Source organism: Stegodyphus dumicola, chromosome 10 (assembly GCF_044657685.1).
Source record: "Stegodyphus dumicola isolate Sdum_Otavi_A_Nest chromosome 10, ASM4465768v1".
Lineage (NCBI taxonomy): Eukaryota > Metazoa > Arthropoda > Arachnida > Araneae > Eresidae > Stegodyphus > Stegodyphus dumicola.
The window spans coordinates 11,395,710-11,411,458 of NC_140777.1; the positions used below are offsets into that span (position 1 = coordinate 11,395,710).

General features: G+C 31.4%; 1 protein-coding gene across 1 annotated transcript; it reads left to right on the forward strand.

Annotated features, from left to right (window-relative positions):
* The first annotated feature begins 556 nt into the window (after positions 1 to 556).
* LOC118181637 (uncharacterized) lies at positions 557 to 14,831 on the forward strand. The gene is made up of 4 exons (XM_035350805.2): positions 557 to 643; positions 6,446 to 6,499; positions 8,964 to 9,001; positions 13,042 to 14,831. Exons 2-4 carry the CDS (start codon positions 6,478 to 6,480, stop codon positions 13,477 to 13,479), a joined length of 498 nt encoding a protein of 165 aa, XP_035206696.1. The 5' UTR covers positions 557 to 643; positions 6,446 to 6,477; the 3' UTR covers positions 13,480 to 14,831.
* Positions 14,832 to 15,749: the final 918 nt, after the last annotated feature.

Consider the following 15,749-nt stretch of genomic DNA (forward strand, 5'->3'; position numbering starts at 1 on the left):
ACTGAAAACCAGGCATAAAAAATAGCCAAAATAATTAGATGATATCATCATTATCAGCCTTTTAGAAGAATGTGGTAAGAACGAAAAAAAAAAAAAAAAAAAAAATGAATAACGTGATCTTCTAATCACACATTTTGCTGCTGAAATCTTCACCTTCACGCTCCAATGAAAACTGAGAAAGCAACTTGTAAAACTTAAGAACCAAACAAGTTGTACAGAAACAATTCCTTTTCTTCTCCTCCAAAACCGCCATCATCAGAAGTCGGCATTCCTTTCTCTTTCTTCTCTCTCACCAAGTTAGATCAGAAAAATGATAAAATGACTATGAAGACAGCCTTGAACTGCAAGACTCATCACCGGAATCCCAAGAAATCCAGGGTCCAATCCAGGGTTCCAAGAATCCAATTCAGGGTTCTTCAAAAAATAAAAGGGATTCCTTCTTTTCATCTTTTTCCAACTTCCCCGCATCATGCAGACGAGGAAGATCGTCTGACACAGTTGTTGTGGGCGCTCCGCATCCATGCTCTCATTGGTCGAGTAACCCGTTTCGTCAGGTGACCCCCTCTCTTGAATTCCGCTATAAAATGCGGGGGTAAGCATGTCCAGCATCCGTATATCCTTTGATCCTGAGATTCATTCATTGGTAAGTATGAATCTTATTCTAGTGGATTTCAATTTATTCATTGCCTATCTGAACATACTGGGTGAAAGAGTTTTGTTAGCGTGAGTTGAATGTGAATATTATGGATAATAATACCATTCATTCTTTATGGAAAGAAATAATAATATCATTCATTCTTTATGGAGAGAAATAATTTTACCAGCAGTCATACGGAATAAAAGAAGTTTATGCCTAATCTTTGTACAAAATTGATAAAAACAACTGAGGTTTCGTATTTTTATTTTTTATATATAATTAGTATATCTTAATATATGACTCGGAAAAACTTTTATAAAAAAATTCTCATAAAATTTAAAAAGAAATTCTTTAAGAAAATATTATAAATGTAACGTAAGGAACAAATAACCATTTTTAAAATCTAATTTTAGGCACTCATTTAAGCTTTGTTGTCTTAATGATTTAATTAATTTAACGTTCGTGTAAAATTGCATTGAACTAGTGAGTAAATTTTCTTGTTTCCTTAACGAAAATTTTAGTTTGTTGTTCTGAGTTTTGCAGCAATTTCTTTAGTATGTTATTTTTAGTCCGCTTCTCAGTTTTTATGGCATTTTATTGAATAGTATATCTTAATATATCACTCGGAAAAACTTTTATAAAAAAATTCTCATAAAATTTAAAAAGAAATTCTTTAAGAAAATGTTATCAATGTAAACGTAAGGAACAAATTACCATTTTTAAAATCTAATTTAAAACACTCATTTAAGCTTTGTTGTCTTAATGATTTAATTAATTTAACTTTCGCGTAAAATTGCATTGAATTGGTGAGTAAATTTTCCAGTTTCCCTTAAGAAAATTTTAGTTTGTTGTTCTCAGTTTTGCAGCAATTTCTTTAGTATGTTGTTTTTAGTTCTCTTCTCAGTTTTTATAGCTTTTTATTGAAAGCTTCTGTACTTTTATTTACTGTCTATAACCATTTTGATGTTAGATTATATTATGAAGAGCTATGGCTGAAAAACGGATACCATTATTTAGCTATTCAAAGGTTGCCTAATTTGCACTGAGAACAGATAGTTGAATTTTTGAATTTCCGAAACACTGTAGCAACATTTATAATTCATAATTTCCAGATAGCTGTTAAAATAAATATTTCAAATTAAATAAATCAAAAAGTAAGCAAATTTTTTAATAAAATTTGCCTAATAAATTAAAAACCACTTTGCTTCAGAGCTTAGGATCAAAGATGTGATGTGTGATTCACGTGTGTGTGGTTGTGATTATGGCAAAGCCTCGAGGGCTATCTGCCTAAGAGGAGGGATGCCTTCGTGGAGGACTTTCTAAGGGAAACTGGCTCGTATACACTTTTGGATCAAAGGAAATATCTTTAAAATATTCCGAGGCTAGAAGATGTATCACGATCTATGTAAGCTTTGTTGGAAAAACTGCTTTATTTTTCCAATTGATTTCTGTGATTACCTTCGACATAAGTCTAATTAGATATGTTAAATAATTTAACCGAAGTTTGAATATGTTAAATAATATGGGGATAGCGTATTAAATGTAGCGTATGGATTATTAGATGTTAGTGTAAAATATTAACATTTCAAATTTGGCATAAAATCAATGGTAAATTAAATTTGAATTATTAATTTCATAATCTGAAGCTAAATCATGGATTTCGCAATAAGCCCGGGTTTGATCACTAAATTTTAAGTTTAATTTTTGGATTATAGTAACTTGGCGATTTTTTGGCGAAATTTGGCGACCAACCCAAAAAACTAAAACCACAAAAACAGCAACCTGCTAGTTTTTGTTTGGACGCTTTTTGTTTTCACGAAGTAAAGGCATTTTTTTTTTAACTCAACATTTTTTTTCCAACAATCTGCTAGCCGAATTACGCTTATGCTAGAACTTTTATGGAACAAAAGTGCTTAATCATGACAAAGATTAGGTGCGAAATTGGGAGAAAGTGTAGAATTTCAAACTGCTTGCCGCGTTTTTAAGAATTGCACATACACGGTATCCATGTACAAGTCGACCTATATTCACTTAAAAAAAAACATCCCAGAATTGCACAAAATGGCATTGCGCACACTCTTGACTTTATCCATGTACACTGCTAAAGTCCTAGCTAGTAACCTTTATCGCCTTACCAAAATGTCGCCAAACTACCTGTTACCATATTCCAAAGATTAGCCAATTTTTTAAATCTTCTTGGCCTAGTTTTAGTCGGAAACCGTTTCCTGCTGTATGATGTCCTCCTACACCGAATATCTGATTAAACTCCTTGGTGGAACAGTAACTCGCTTCTTAGTGGAATGGCTTTCAGAGTTATGGATTTGCAGCTCCAGAACTTAATCACTAAGAATGGTCTAATAAGTAGCAGAACATAGCTATGAATCTTAAAAGCGTACGATGTTTAAACATTCAGTTTACATTTTTATCTCTTAAGAATACTTTTTTTTTTTTTTTTTGCAAAAGACGTAAATAATGTCTTTAACGAAATAATATAACGTCTCTAACATAAATAACTTAAATAATGTAATATTTGTATTTTACCATTCCTCGTCCAAAGAGTGGAACTATACATACTTCACACACTGGATTCAAAACCCTTTGCTTTATCTCAATTCGAACTCCTCTTCCGTTCGGAAAACAATTCTAATTTTTTTAACACTTTTTAACAGTTAACGGTGGTTTGTTTAGTATTTTGAACAATGTATTTAGGTAGAAGAATTAGGGATTTGAAACTCAACTTGTTGCAAGAGGTTAGATTTATTAGGTTATTTCTGAAGCAGGAGACATGCAAAATGAGCAAAGCCCTCACCGAGACTCGAACCTGGACCTCTCGAATACGCGTCGAGTGTACTACCATTACACCACGAAGGCATGCAGAAAGCAGGAAGAAAATACCTTATATACTCCTCCTTTTTAAAGAGCGACTGGGGACCAATCTCCAAATTCTGGTGGTGAAGAATCATCATCAACCACCTTTTAGTTCGGAACCACTGGAGTCATTGGGTTATTTTAAAGCAGGAATGCATGAAAAATGAGCAATGCCTTCGCTGTCACTCGAACCTGGACCTCTCGAATACGTGCCGAGTGTGCTACAGTTACACCACGAAGGTATGCATAAAGGAGGGAGAAAACGTCTTATAAGGCCTTAAAGATTAAGTCACGGCAATTTGCAAATTTTATAAAAAGTGGATTTTTCAAGAAGTGCTATATTATCGGTTTCATCGCTCTCTAAGCAAGATTGGTAATTATAGATGGATTTCGTATCATTTTTCGATACACAATTATCGCTGTTTAAGAATAATATATATATTTTTGAACTGGTTTTCGCACCATCTTTCTGTTCCCTAAAGTACACTAAACAAGAGATCGTTTCCTAAACCTCTCATCGTTTTAAATAATGTAAACGTTTTACAAAACTAATTAGATACTGTATAACAAAATTTCTTCCTTTGGAATGAATGATTAATAGTTAGTGATTTTTTTTACATCCTTGCACGAAGTAAAGGCAGTATTTTAATTGCGAAAATTATCGGGAATTGTATTTCAACGCAAATATCCATTTTGACCGTTCCCGAATTCATTTGGATGACTTTTTGCGTAACGTCTGTACATACGAACAGTATGTATCTCGTATAACTCAAAAATGACTAGTCAAAGAATGTTGAAAATTTGTACACGGGACTGCAATAATATCTAGTTGTGCTTTTCGCAATCCTTGGTCGTAATCATGTACTTCCAGTTACAGAAGTGTTTTAAATGACTAAAGTAGTACTCATATTTTGGCGAATTTATTAAATTCAAGTCAAATTTAAAAATAAATCGACAAATAACGAAATATAACTTTAAATTATTTCGGTCTTTCGCTTCTTATACTTGTATTTGGGAAAGTTTTATACTCGCTGTGAAAAAATAACATTTCAAAAAATTAAGACTTAGTACTACAAAAAGGCAATTTTGGAAAATTGCAATTCTTGATGTCATTTTCAACTTACTTTGAGGAGTCGGTTAATTAAGCTAGAATAATTTTAAATGATTTTCGTTCCATAACTTATGAGCAGCACAGTAAAACACAAAAAATCTGATTTGGAACATCATGATTTGGAACACATGCTTTCCTTGTACAGGCATTTAAATTATACACATTTTTTGCTGCTCTCCATTTAAACTTATTTCTTCGAATTATAAACTTCGGAACTTAAAAATATTCTTTTCAATTTTTTTTAAATGTATAAGCTATTTCATTTCCCTCATTGTTCTTTCTTTTATTAACTTCTTCGTAGATTTTTGCTAGAAGCGCAAAATATTATTTATAATGATAAGTGAAATACAGATTTTATGAAAGGGATACAGTATGTAAAGGAGTGTTTGGTAGCACGTTTTGTAAAGAATCATCGCATCCTTTTTTCCTCTGCGTGCTCTCGTGGCGTAAGTTGTTAGTACGTCAAACTAGCAACTAGAAAGTCCATCGTTCTGTCTGGAATCGTGGTTATATTATACAGGGTTAATTGTATTATTATAATAGATATATTTCACTTTCCTTTATTCAAACAATGATAAATTCATTATTTCATGTATTGGAGACCGTTATAGTGTAGTAGATTTTATATAGAATTGGTCGACAATAAAAAATTACAAACTTTTGTTTGTAACATTTTGAGTATAATACATAATTTTATTATAACAAATACTTATAATATAATAAAAACAGCAAAAACTAAAATCTTCCTAATTAAGATATATTGAGTGCTTTAAAGCCTGGCATTATCAGAATATGTCTTTCTTTTAATATTTAAAATTTTGGAAACAGTAAATGAGAAAAAAGTGTTTTTCATTCCATAAATTTTCTAATATGAACAGAACAGTAAATCACAAAAAATCTGATTTGTACAGCCCATGACTTACTTGTACGGCCTTTTAAATTATGCACACGTTTTGCTGCACTTCACATAAACTTATTTCTTGGAATTATAACTTTGGACTAGTCTCTTAAGTTGAAAATGGCATCAAAAATTCCAAAATTTCAAATTAAATATGATGGTCCATTTTTGTTGAACGGAAGTAAAAACATCTGATAAATTTTATTTTTCACATCCAGTATAACTAGGAACGGCATAAAAAGTTAGATTTCGATATTTGTCCAAAATTAATTTTTTTTTAATTTGACCTTGCTAAAAAGATAAATGTTTCGTCATTTAAAACACTTTTGTTATTGACCACGACTATATATATACTACGACCAACGTTCGCGAAAATAAAAGCCGAGTTAGGACTTTTAAGGGCTTTGGTTAGATGTATATTCTTTAAATGCTGCCGATTGCAGTTAGAAGAGGAGGTGTACAACTACATGTTATAGCAGTCCCACATACAAAATTTCAAAGTTCTATGGCTAATTGTTTTTGAAATATGCGAGATATATACATATGTACGTACGTACAGACGTCACGAAAAAAATTCATTTTTAATCCATTGTAAATCCGTTTTACAGTACACTTTTGGAAAAGGAGTGCTTCATTCTATCTGTACGTACAGATGTCACGCAAAAAAATAGTCAAAATGGATTGAGGAACCGTCAAATGAATATTTCCTTTGAAATCTGACAACCGAAATTTTTGGCAGTTGCAATACTCCTTTTGCTTCGTACAAAGAAGTAAAAATTGTTATTTGAAAAACACAGATATTTTATACTATTCAAACTATGATGCTGTTTATTCATTTTTATCATTTATGTGCCATTTCTATGCTAATTAAAAATTTTAATTAATAATATAAACTTTTATACGCCAATAATGCAAGTTTATATGATTGCAGCTGATTCGAGATACGCAGTCTCATCCACAGACATGAAAATCTCAATTGCTTTAGGTAAGTTACAATTAAAATTTTTATACAAATTCGCAACTTTTGCATTATTCTGTCCCATTTAATAATAAATAAGTACAGAGTAGAATTAATATTAATTTGTAGTTAATGTAACTAGTAGCTATAAAATCTTGAAAGATAAAGTTTAAACTACTGAACTGCGAAATCCCGTATGATTGCTTAATCATTAGCGAGCAATAAATGTAATGTTTTAAATATATTAAAAGAAATAATAATTCCGGCATCTGAAATCATGTAATTAATTTTGGGGCAAAGTTGTTGATAATCATCTTGCAGGTATTTGATTAAAAGAGTTCATAACATGAATACGTTTTTACGATTCCTAAAAACTCCATTTTGGAATTGCTTTTTCTCTTTTTCGTAAAATGGCTTTTCATATAATTTTGACAATTTTTGGCAGAATCAGTTTTGTATGTTGAAGAATCAGATTTTTTTTTAGCCCAGAAGAGGCTATTAATTTCATTTTGGCATTTTGCGTCGATTCACTTTCTGCGCTGATTCACTTTTCAGATTGTTGCCACCAAATATTACAGCCCTGTATTGTATTTAAAGAAACTAAATAATGAAGAATCTGCATAAATGTATGTATGTTTCTCGCACTGTAATAAAATAACGGTGCCTAGAGCCGTCGAATTTTGAATAACATATATTTCCACCCGAATACCGGCATCTGGAAGCCGGAATTTGGAATTTGAAATTTGTTTTATGATCGCTTTCTTATTTTTATCTTGTAACTTTTAACGAATGTTTGATCAACAAACACAGCGATTTCAAAGCGAGCAATGGCAGCACTCTACTGAAAAAAGCGCAAGATACTGTTTATCGGAAATTCTAAAGATATGCTCATTTTAAAATTATTTTGCGACATTGCTGTTGAATTAAATTTCATGGTTTAAGCGGGAAGAACATCATATTTAATAAATAAAGGTAACACACGTAAAAAACGTCCTTTTGGACTTAATGTAAAATCTGAAAGCTTGCAGGTTTTATTTATATATATATACTTTTTTTTTGCTTAAAATATTTTTAGTAGGACAAAGAAAGACGTATTGAAATTTTGTTTCTAAAAGGTGGCTTATAAAAATTTAAAATTTGAGGATTTTTACTACGGTAGATACATAACAAAAGCTGTTATACTTTTAAACTTGCTTACTTTTATTTTTCTTTTCGAACTGGAATCATGAGACATAAATCAATCAAGAAGGCAATTATGAATATCTAGATTTTAAAATTAAATCTTCTTCTACCAATTGTATTGCGAATTCTTCTTCTAAATTATGTTAAAATTTGGATTTGATGTCTAATAAAATAGAAAGAGAATTGGCAGTTTCACAATCTGTGGGGTAAATTAATATTTATAAATAAAAATAATTAATATTTTTTAAAAAAATCTGATACGGACACCACATGACTTCCTTGTATAGAATATTCAATTATGCACCTTTTTTGCTGCATTTCATTTAAAAGTATTTCCTTGAATTTCATTAGAGATAGATTTCTCATTCCATCAATTTAGTTCTCATTTCTCGACAAGGCAAAACTACATAAAACCTCAACATACCTTTATTAAAAATTGAAAAATGTAGAAAAATATAAAACACAAAATATAGTTAAAACAATATTTACAATTAAAATTAGAGTTTCTTCCCAAAAACAAGCAATTCGACCAGCGAGCAAGAAGCCAGATTTTTCTGTGCACAAAATTGAAAACTTACTTTTGGTTCCTCTTGGCAAAAGGACCATGAAGGTGTACAAGCTGACTTACCTCATTGCTCTGCTAAGTTTCAAATGTAAACAAATATGGCTGCTATAGTAAAAACTTGGCTGCTCTTAAGAAACTTTTAAATTGTTAATTATTCTAGAACTATTGCATGCATATTAACTAAATGCATAAAAAACATTAAACGAAAGATAAGAACAATATAACGTAATCATTTTAAAGCAAAAAATATCATATAAGAATTAAAAAAAACTGAACTCACGGAGACAAGTAACAGAGTGAGTATATATATATTTACGTTTGGTGCGGCCTATTGCAACCAAAATGAGAGGCGCACAACTACATGTTATAGCAGTCCTGTATACAAAATTTCAACGTTCTGAGGCTACTCCTTTTTGAGTTATGCGAGAAACATACATACGTACGTATAGACATCACGAAAACAAAACTCTTCTGAATCCATTTTCAATCCTTTTCGGAATTCGTTTTGGATAGAAAAATCCGCATTGAAATATGGTACCCGGAATTTTTCGTGATTACAATACTTAAGTAAATATTGCATGATTTTTGTTCTGCAATATAAAAAAAATTAGGGCCATTTCAGCTGATTTTTTTCTAATAAATTAATACTTGTATGATTCAGTGCTAAAAAATTCTTATTTGATATTGTCCTTTTATTCGTTAAATGTAAAATATTGGAAAATGATCACTATATTTATTTTTCAGTTTTATGTGGTTTGACTTTGGCACTAGCTGCATCAAGAGTAAGTAAAACATACTTTATAGAGCTATGATATTATAAAAATATATCTTGAATGTTTATATGTTGAAAAAGTTTTAAAGGAGAGACAAATCTAATAAAGGCAGCTATTCATAGAAAAATTAGTTACAAATTTTTGTAAACTAGTATAATTTTTTATAAATTAGCTTAAAATTTGTTAATCTAATATTGTAGTTCTAAATCAGGTATAATAGTTTACAAATTTTTCTGTTTTCTTTACAGTGATCAAACTAAGTGCTGTTTCTAAAGTCTGCATTAAAATGTAATTTGAAAATAGTTTGAATGATTTAATCAGCAAAAATTAACCAGTATTTGCAAACTCATAAATATTAATAAAATTTAATTGTTATTCTTTTAAATTTAAGAGAATAAAATTTTCCGAGTTCATAACGAAACTTGCAGAATAAAACTTTGAATTCTGTGTTTGTTTGTAAATCTCGTGATAAAATATGCTTATTAGTTCAGTTTTATGAACTATAAAAACAAAAAATATTTTCCTGTCATTCTTAAAGCGTTATACTACTAATTAATAAATAAACGGAAACATGAAGCCATTCTTAAAATTCATTTAGTAAAGCAGTATCAACAAACGATTCTATTCATTTTAAATTCAGAAGTAAATCTTAACTTCCACATTCCGACTAAGTTTAACGTAACTTTCTAAGGTATGATTACGTTCTTCTATAATCGTCTGATGGGGGCCCACCAGTGGCCGAGCGGTAACGTTGCTGAACACTAATAGTTCGGTCCGAGGTTCGAATCCCGCGAACGGGCTGACTGCATGGGTGTTTTCGTGGTTCTCCCCATGTGTAACGTGTATACGAGCCAGTTTTCCTTAAAAAGTCCTCCACGAAGGCATCCCTCCCTTAAGGCAGATAGCCCTCGAGTGCTTTGCCGTAATCTAATAAACCAAACCAAACGTCTGATGGGAAAATAAAAACGCTATTTGAGGTGTGCGTGAATTAAAAGAGCCCATTAGCAAATACAGAAAGCAAACATGCAAACAAACAAAAAATAAATTTGGAAAAAGGGTATACGCATAGTAAACCCTTCAAAAATAGTGAAATTTTGGTGACGTCAAAGCTTCGTGTATATGCGTCACCTCCTGTGACTGGCAAGGTCTACCGGTAGACAGTCAGTGTGTTTCGCTGTTTACTGTAGTTCATTTATTTCGCCAACTAGTAGTGTCGCAATTTATGTAAATATGAAGAGTGTAGCAGATTGTATTCTAACAGAATTTAGTGTTAAGTAGAGTAAGAAAATACAGAATTGAGAAGCAAGCTATATTTATATAGTGGATGTAAGTAATTCTTAATGGATAGTCAAGAATTATTCTAGCATCCGTATAACATTCATTCAACTGTTAATATAAAGTAGATTTGAAGATGTTCTCGTTTAGAAGATCTATGAAATATTCTTAGACTACTTTATTGATGAATGAAAAGTTTACTGTAAATGCAGATGCTCCCGTTATTATGATGAGAGATTTCAATGTAGCCGTCAAACGAAACGAAAAGGCATTTGATTTTATGAAATATCATTTTAATCTCAATACGCTGGCAAGTAACTATCCAAGTACACTTGGCAATTCATTTATTTACTAGGAATATAACTGCAGGCATTTTAAACTATGTATCTTATTTCTCATACCATCGACCAAGGATCATTTTCAATGAACAAATATATAAAATAAAATAATATGTATGTGTAAAACCTTTTTTCAGTTTAAATTTCTCTATGACATCCTCACACTCCCGTTAGTAATCCTTCACATTAAAACACCAGCGGTTCTTTAAACTGAAAGGAAAGCTTATCGGTCAATTTTATTTTCATTAGTTTTGGATGGAAAATTCGACAGCATTTGTAATAATATTATTAGAAATGCAAACTAAAATCTTATCTAATGACCAACGTATTAAATGAGACTAACCAAATCAAATCTATTTCAAATTTTGATTTTAATGATGTTTCATTCATGAATATCTACTCCAAAATATAATAAAATGTTCATTATTTCATATCACTACCAAGAACTTTGAAAAAAATATATTGTGTATTAAACCTAGAAATGTTGCAAATGGCGCAGAGGATTTTTTAATTGTAATGTTTGAAAATCGTAAAAGCAGCCATGTCAAGAAATCAAATATTCTTAGCTTTAAACTCTTGTGAAGGGCTGGGACTTACATGTCCCTCTATTAAATAATGCTAAAAAATGTATAAATACTATGAATATTTAAAATTTACTACTTAAAGGAAATGACAAACCATGTTGATTTGTTTTTCTGTTCCTTGCTTTGCGAAAGCAGCCATGTCAAGAAATCAAATATTCTTAGCTTTAAACTTTTGCGAAGGGCTGGGACTTACATGTCCCTCCTTTAAATAAGGCTAAACAATGTATAAATACTATGAATATTTAAAATTTACTACTTAAAGGAAATGGCAAACCATGTTGATTTGTTTTTCTGTTCCTTGCTTTGCGAAAGCAGCCATGTCAAGAAATCAAATATTCTTAGCTTTAAACTCTTGTGAAGGGCTGGAGCTTACATGTCCCTCTATTCAATAATGCTAAAAAATGTATAAATACTATGAATATTTAAAATTTACTACTTAAAGGAAATGGCAAACAATGTTGATTTGTTTTTTCTGTTCCTTGCTTTGCGAAAGCAGCCATGTCAAGAAATCAAATATTCTTAGCTTTAAACTCTTACGAAGGGCTGGGACTTACATGGCCCTCCATTAAATAAGGCTAAAAAATTTATAAATATTATGAATATTTAAAATTTGCTACTTAAAAGAAATGGCAAACCATGTTGATTTGTTTTTCTGTTCCTTGCTTTGCGAAAGCAGCCATGTCAAGAAATCAAATATTCTTAGCTTTAAACTCTTGCGAAGGGCTGGGACGTACATGTCCCTCCATTAAACAAGGCTAAAAAATGTATACATATTATGAATATTTAAAATTTACTACTTAAAGGAAATGGCAAACCATGTTGATTTGTTTTCCTGTTCCTTGCTTTGCGAAAGCAGCCATGTCAAGAAATCAAATATTCTTAGCTTTAAACTCTTGCGAAGGGCTGGGACTTACATGTCCCTCCTTTAAATAAGGCTAAACAATGTATAAATACTATGAATATTTAAAATTTACTACTTAAAGGAAATGGCAAACCATGTTGATTTGTTTTTCTGTTCCTTGCTTTGCGAAAGCAGCCATGTCAAGAAATCAAATATTCTTAGCTTTAAACTCTTGTGAAGGGCTGGAGCTTACATGTCCCTCTATTCAATAATGCTAAAAAATGTATAAATACTATGAATATTTAAAATTTACTACTTAAAGGAAATGGCAAACAATGTTGATTTGTTTTTTCTGTTCCTTGCTTTGCGAAAGCAGCCATGTCAAGAAATCAAATATTCTTAGCTTTAAACTCTTACGAAGGGCTGGGACTTACATGGCCCTCCATTAAATAAGGCTAAAAAATTTATAAATATTATGAATATTTAAAATTTGCTACTTAAAAGAAATGGCAAACCATGTTGATTTGTTTTTCTGTTCCTTGCTTTGCGAAAGCAGCCATGTCAAGAAATCAAATATTCTTAGCTTTAAACTCTTGCGAAGGGCTGGGACGTACATGTCCCTCCATTAAACAAGGCTAAAAAATGTATACATATTATGAATATTTAAAATTTGTTACTTAAAGGAAATGGCAAACCATGTTGATTTGTTTTCCTGTTCCTTGCTTTGCGAAAGCAGCCATGTCAAGAAATCAAATATTCTTATCTTTAAACTCTTGCGAAGGGCTGGGACTTGCATGTCCCTCCATTAAATAATGCTAAAAAATGTATAAATACTATGAATATTTAAAATTTGCTACTTAAAGGAAATGGCAAACCATGTTGATTTGTTTTTCTATTCCTTGCTGATTGCATACTCTACCAAATGGCTTCAATACATAAAAAAGTAATCTTCCTTCATTTATATTTTTTGTAATAAGCAAGTCATTTCTTATGCTTGACTTTTTTTATTAGTCAAAGCGAGCAGCTTATGATCTTCCTGATGGCGCTGAACTGCTTGTTGGCGGCGTAAGAACAACATTCGTCTGCAGCACTGACGGCTATTATGCTGATCTAGACAACAACTGCCAGATCTTCCACGTCTGCCATACAGTTGTTCATCCTGATGGTACCTCAGAAATGCTTCAGTGGTCTTTCCTTTGCGGAAACCAGACAGTCTTCAACCAATTCTCTTTCACCTGCGCTTATCCCGAGGATTCAGTACCTTGTGGAAGTGCACGTGACTTCTTCTACCTGAATGCCAACATCGGAGCTGGACCAAATGTACCGTTCCACAACGAACAAGATGTTGCGAGAGCAGCAGCTGTTACTCCTGGACGAGCTGCTCAGGCCATTTTCAGGCCAGTTGCACAACCTCAAGCTCGTCCTCCGCCTCGGCCATTCAGAGGTTGAGAAAAAAGGGTAAAACCAATTGCCTGACATACATTTTGGAACGCACACTGAAATAAAACACGTATTCAGTTTCAAGCAAATGTTTTCATAATGAGATTAAAGGTATTTTATGACAGCAAAACGGAATCTGAATTAAATAATCATTAACGTATGCTAGCTGATAATTCTCACACAGATCTCATATTTGGAAATTTTAGCTAGTAAGTGTTCTTAAAGTATGATGAGATTACCTGACGCTAAGATATTTATATCTTAGTGCCAGGTAATGAGCTTATCGAAGATATGCTATTAAATGCGCTTATCGAAGATATGCTATTTAATGCGCTTATCGAAGATACCTAAATTCCTACTTGTACTCGCACGTATTGAGACTGAAATTTTATGCTATATAAAGTGTCTGATTTTGCAATACTTAAATTTTTCAATAGCTTTTTAACACAGTTATTTTGGGCCATAATCACTCACTCACTCACGTTTAACACAGTTATTTTACAAATGAGATAATTTAAGGTTTAAGGCTTAACAAGTCTTTTTGAAGTCGATTATCGTAGGCTATGTCTTTAGCTGAAGAGGTTCTATTTGATGATGTACGGATATTTAGCTACAATTCTGCTTCAGTCTTCTCTGGAGACTCTCAATTTATATTAAATTATTACATGCTTTATAAAGATTATTTCTAACACAACTACAATGATATAGCTGCTTGAGCATCGTGCTGAGATCTCTGTGAGAAATGTATAGTATAGCAGAAATACCTTCATCATTGCTCGACGTCAGTGAAAGACATAAATCCATTTTAAAGTTAACTTGGAACAAGGCAGCTACATGCAAGATATTAAATTAAACAAGCTAATTTTAATAAAACTTGCAATTTAATAATTTTACTCATATTACTTTATGCTAACAATAATTTTACGTACCCTTAAACTAGCTGTAGTAGTTTCAGAAGCGAAAATCTACATTGTTCCTAACAACGAATACCAATTATGCTGTAATAAAATTACCTTTAAAGAATAAACAGCGCGACATACCTGGATTTTGACGTGGTCGGAGGTTTTTGTTGATGTGATTAAACATTCAGATCTGTAAGTAACTGATAACGCTGCTTAAGAGCACAAATCTTATGGTAAATAAACGGTTCACTTAATGGCTCATATGTGAAATGTCCAGGTTAACAACGGTGGCGGTTCAAGTAGCTTTCTTGGCTGGCTGGCTGAGGTGACGCCCGATTACGATAAAGCCACTGTATCGATTGTCATCTATCTGTATATACTTGCCTTTTTGTTATATGTTTTTGTAGAGCTATTGTATTTTTATATTTGACTTAATAAATTTAGCATCAAAAACTGAAATCTGTTATTTAATTTAGTACAAAACTGATTGACATCTCGATGACAGTAAGTGGTACGAAAGAATAAAATTCGTCGAACCTGTAATAAAATAAATTCATATAGCGAATTTTTTGAATAATTATTTTTTTATAAAACTTTTAACACTATTTACAAGCTTATCTGTTTCAAGAAGCAATTTTTTATGAATTTTCGAACCTAATTTAAGAAAATAAAAAAGTCGTTATTATAATCGTTATTAGTCGTTGTTATAAATTTGGAACTCTGTTTAATCATTTTTTATGATAAGCAAGAGTGAAATTCTAAATCTTAACATCTGAATTATTTCAACAAAACGAGAATCTCAATTTATTCAAAACGCAGATGACTAATGTTGTGTTTCAGTGAGACAAAATAATTTTAATTCTAATGAAGAAGGGTCAGGCTGTTGTGGATCAAAATTCAAAAAATGTTTTCTGTCTTGATCAACAGAAAAGTCTGAAAATTTTATTACAGATTATATTTAAATATATTGAACTGTACTCAAATTAAATGCGTAAAATGTACTGTAAGATGAATTTTACATTGATTACAAAATGTACTCTGGTGAATATTTTTTGGAAGAAATCTATACATTTAGTAGAAGACTGGAACGAAATTTCTATTTTTGAAAAAGGCAATTCTAATGTAATAATAAATTTTTTGGCAATTGTACATTTCTGCTTTATGAAAAACCATAAAGTACTCTGTCTTTCAAAATGTGTAGAGAGGTTTTACTTGTTTTGGGGGGGGGATGAAACTAAACCTAGAGTAAGGTTGAATTTTAGAGGGTTTTTTGTGCTAAGACGGGCTAAAGAACGAGATGTCAAAAAGTGAATTAAAAGTGTAGGAAAAGAATATATTATTATTTTAGAGGGAATTACCTAACAACTTGCTTATTAA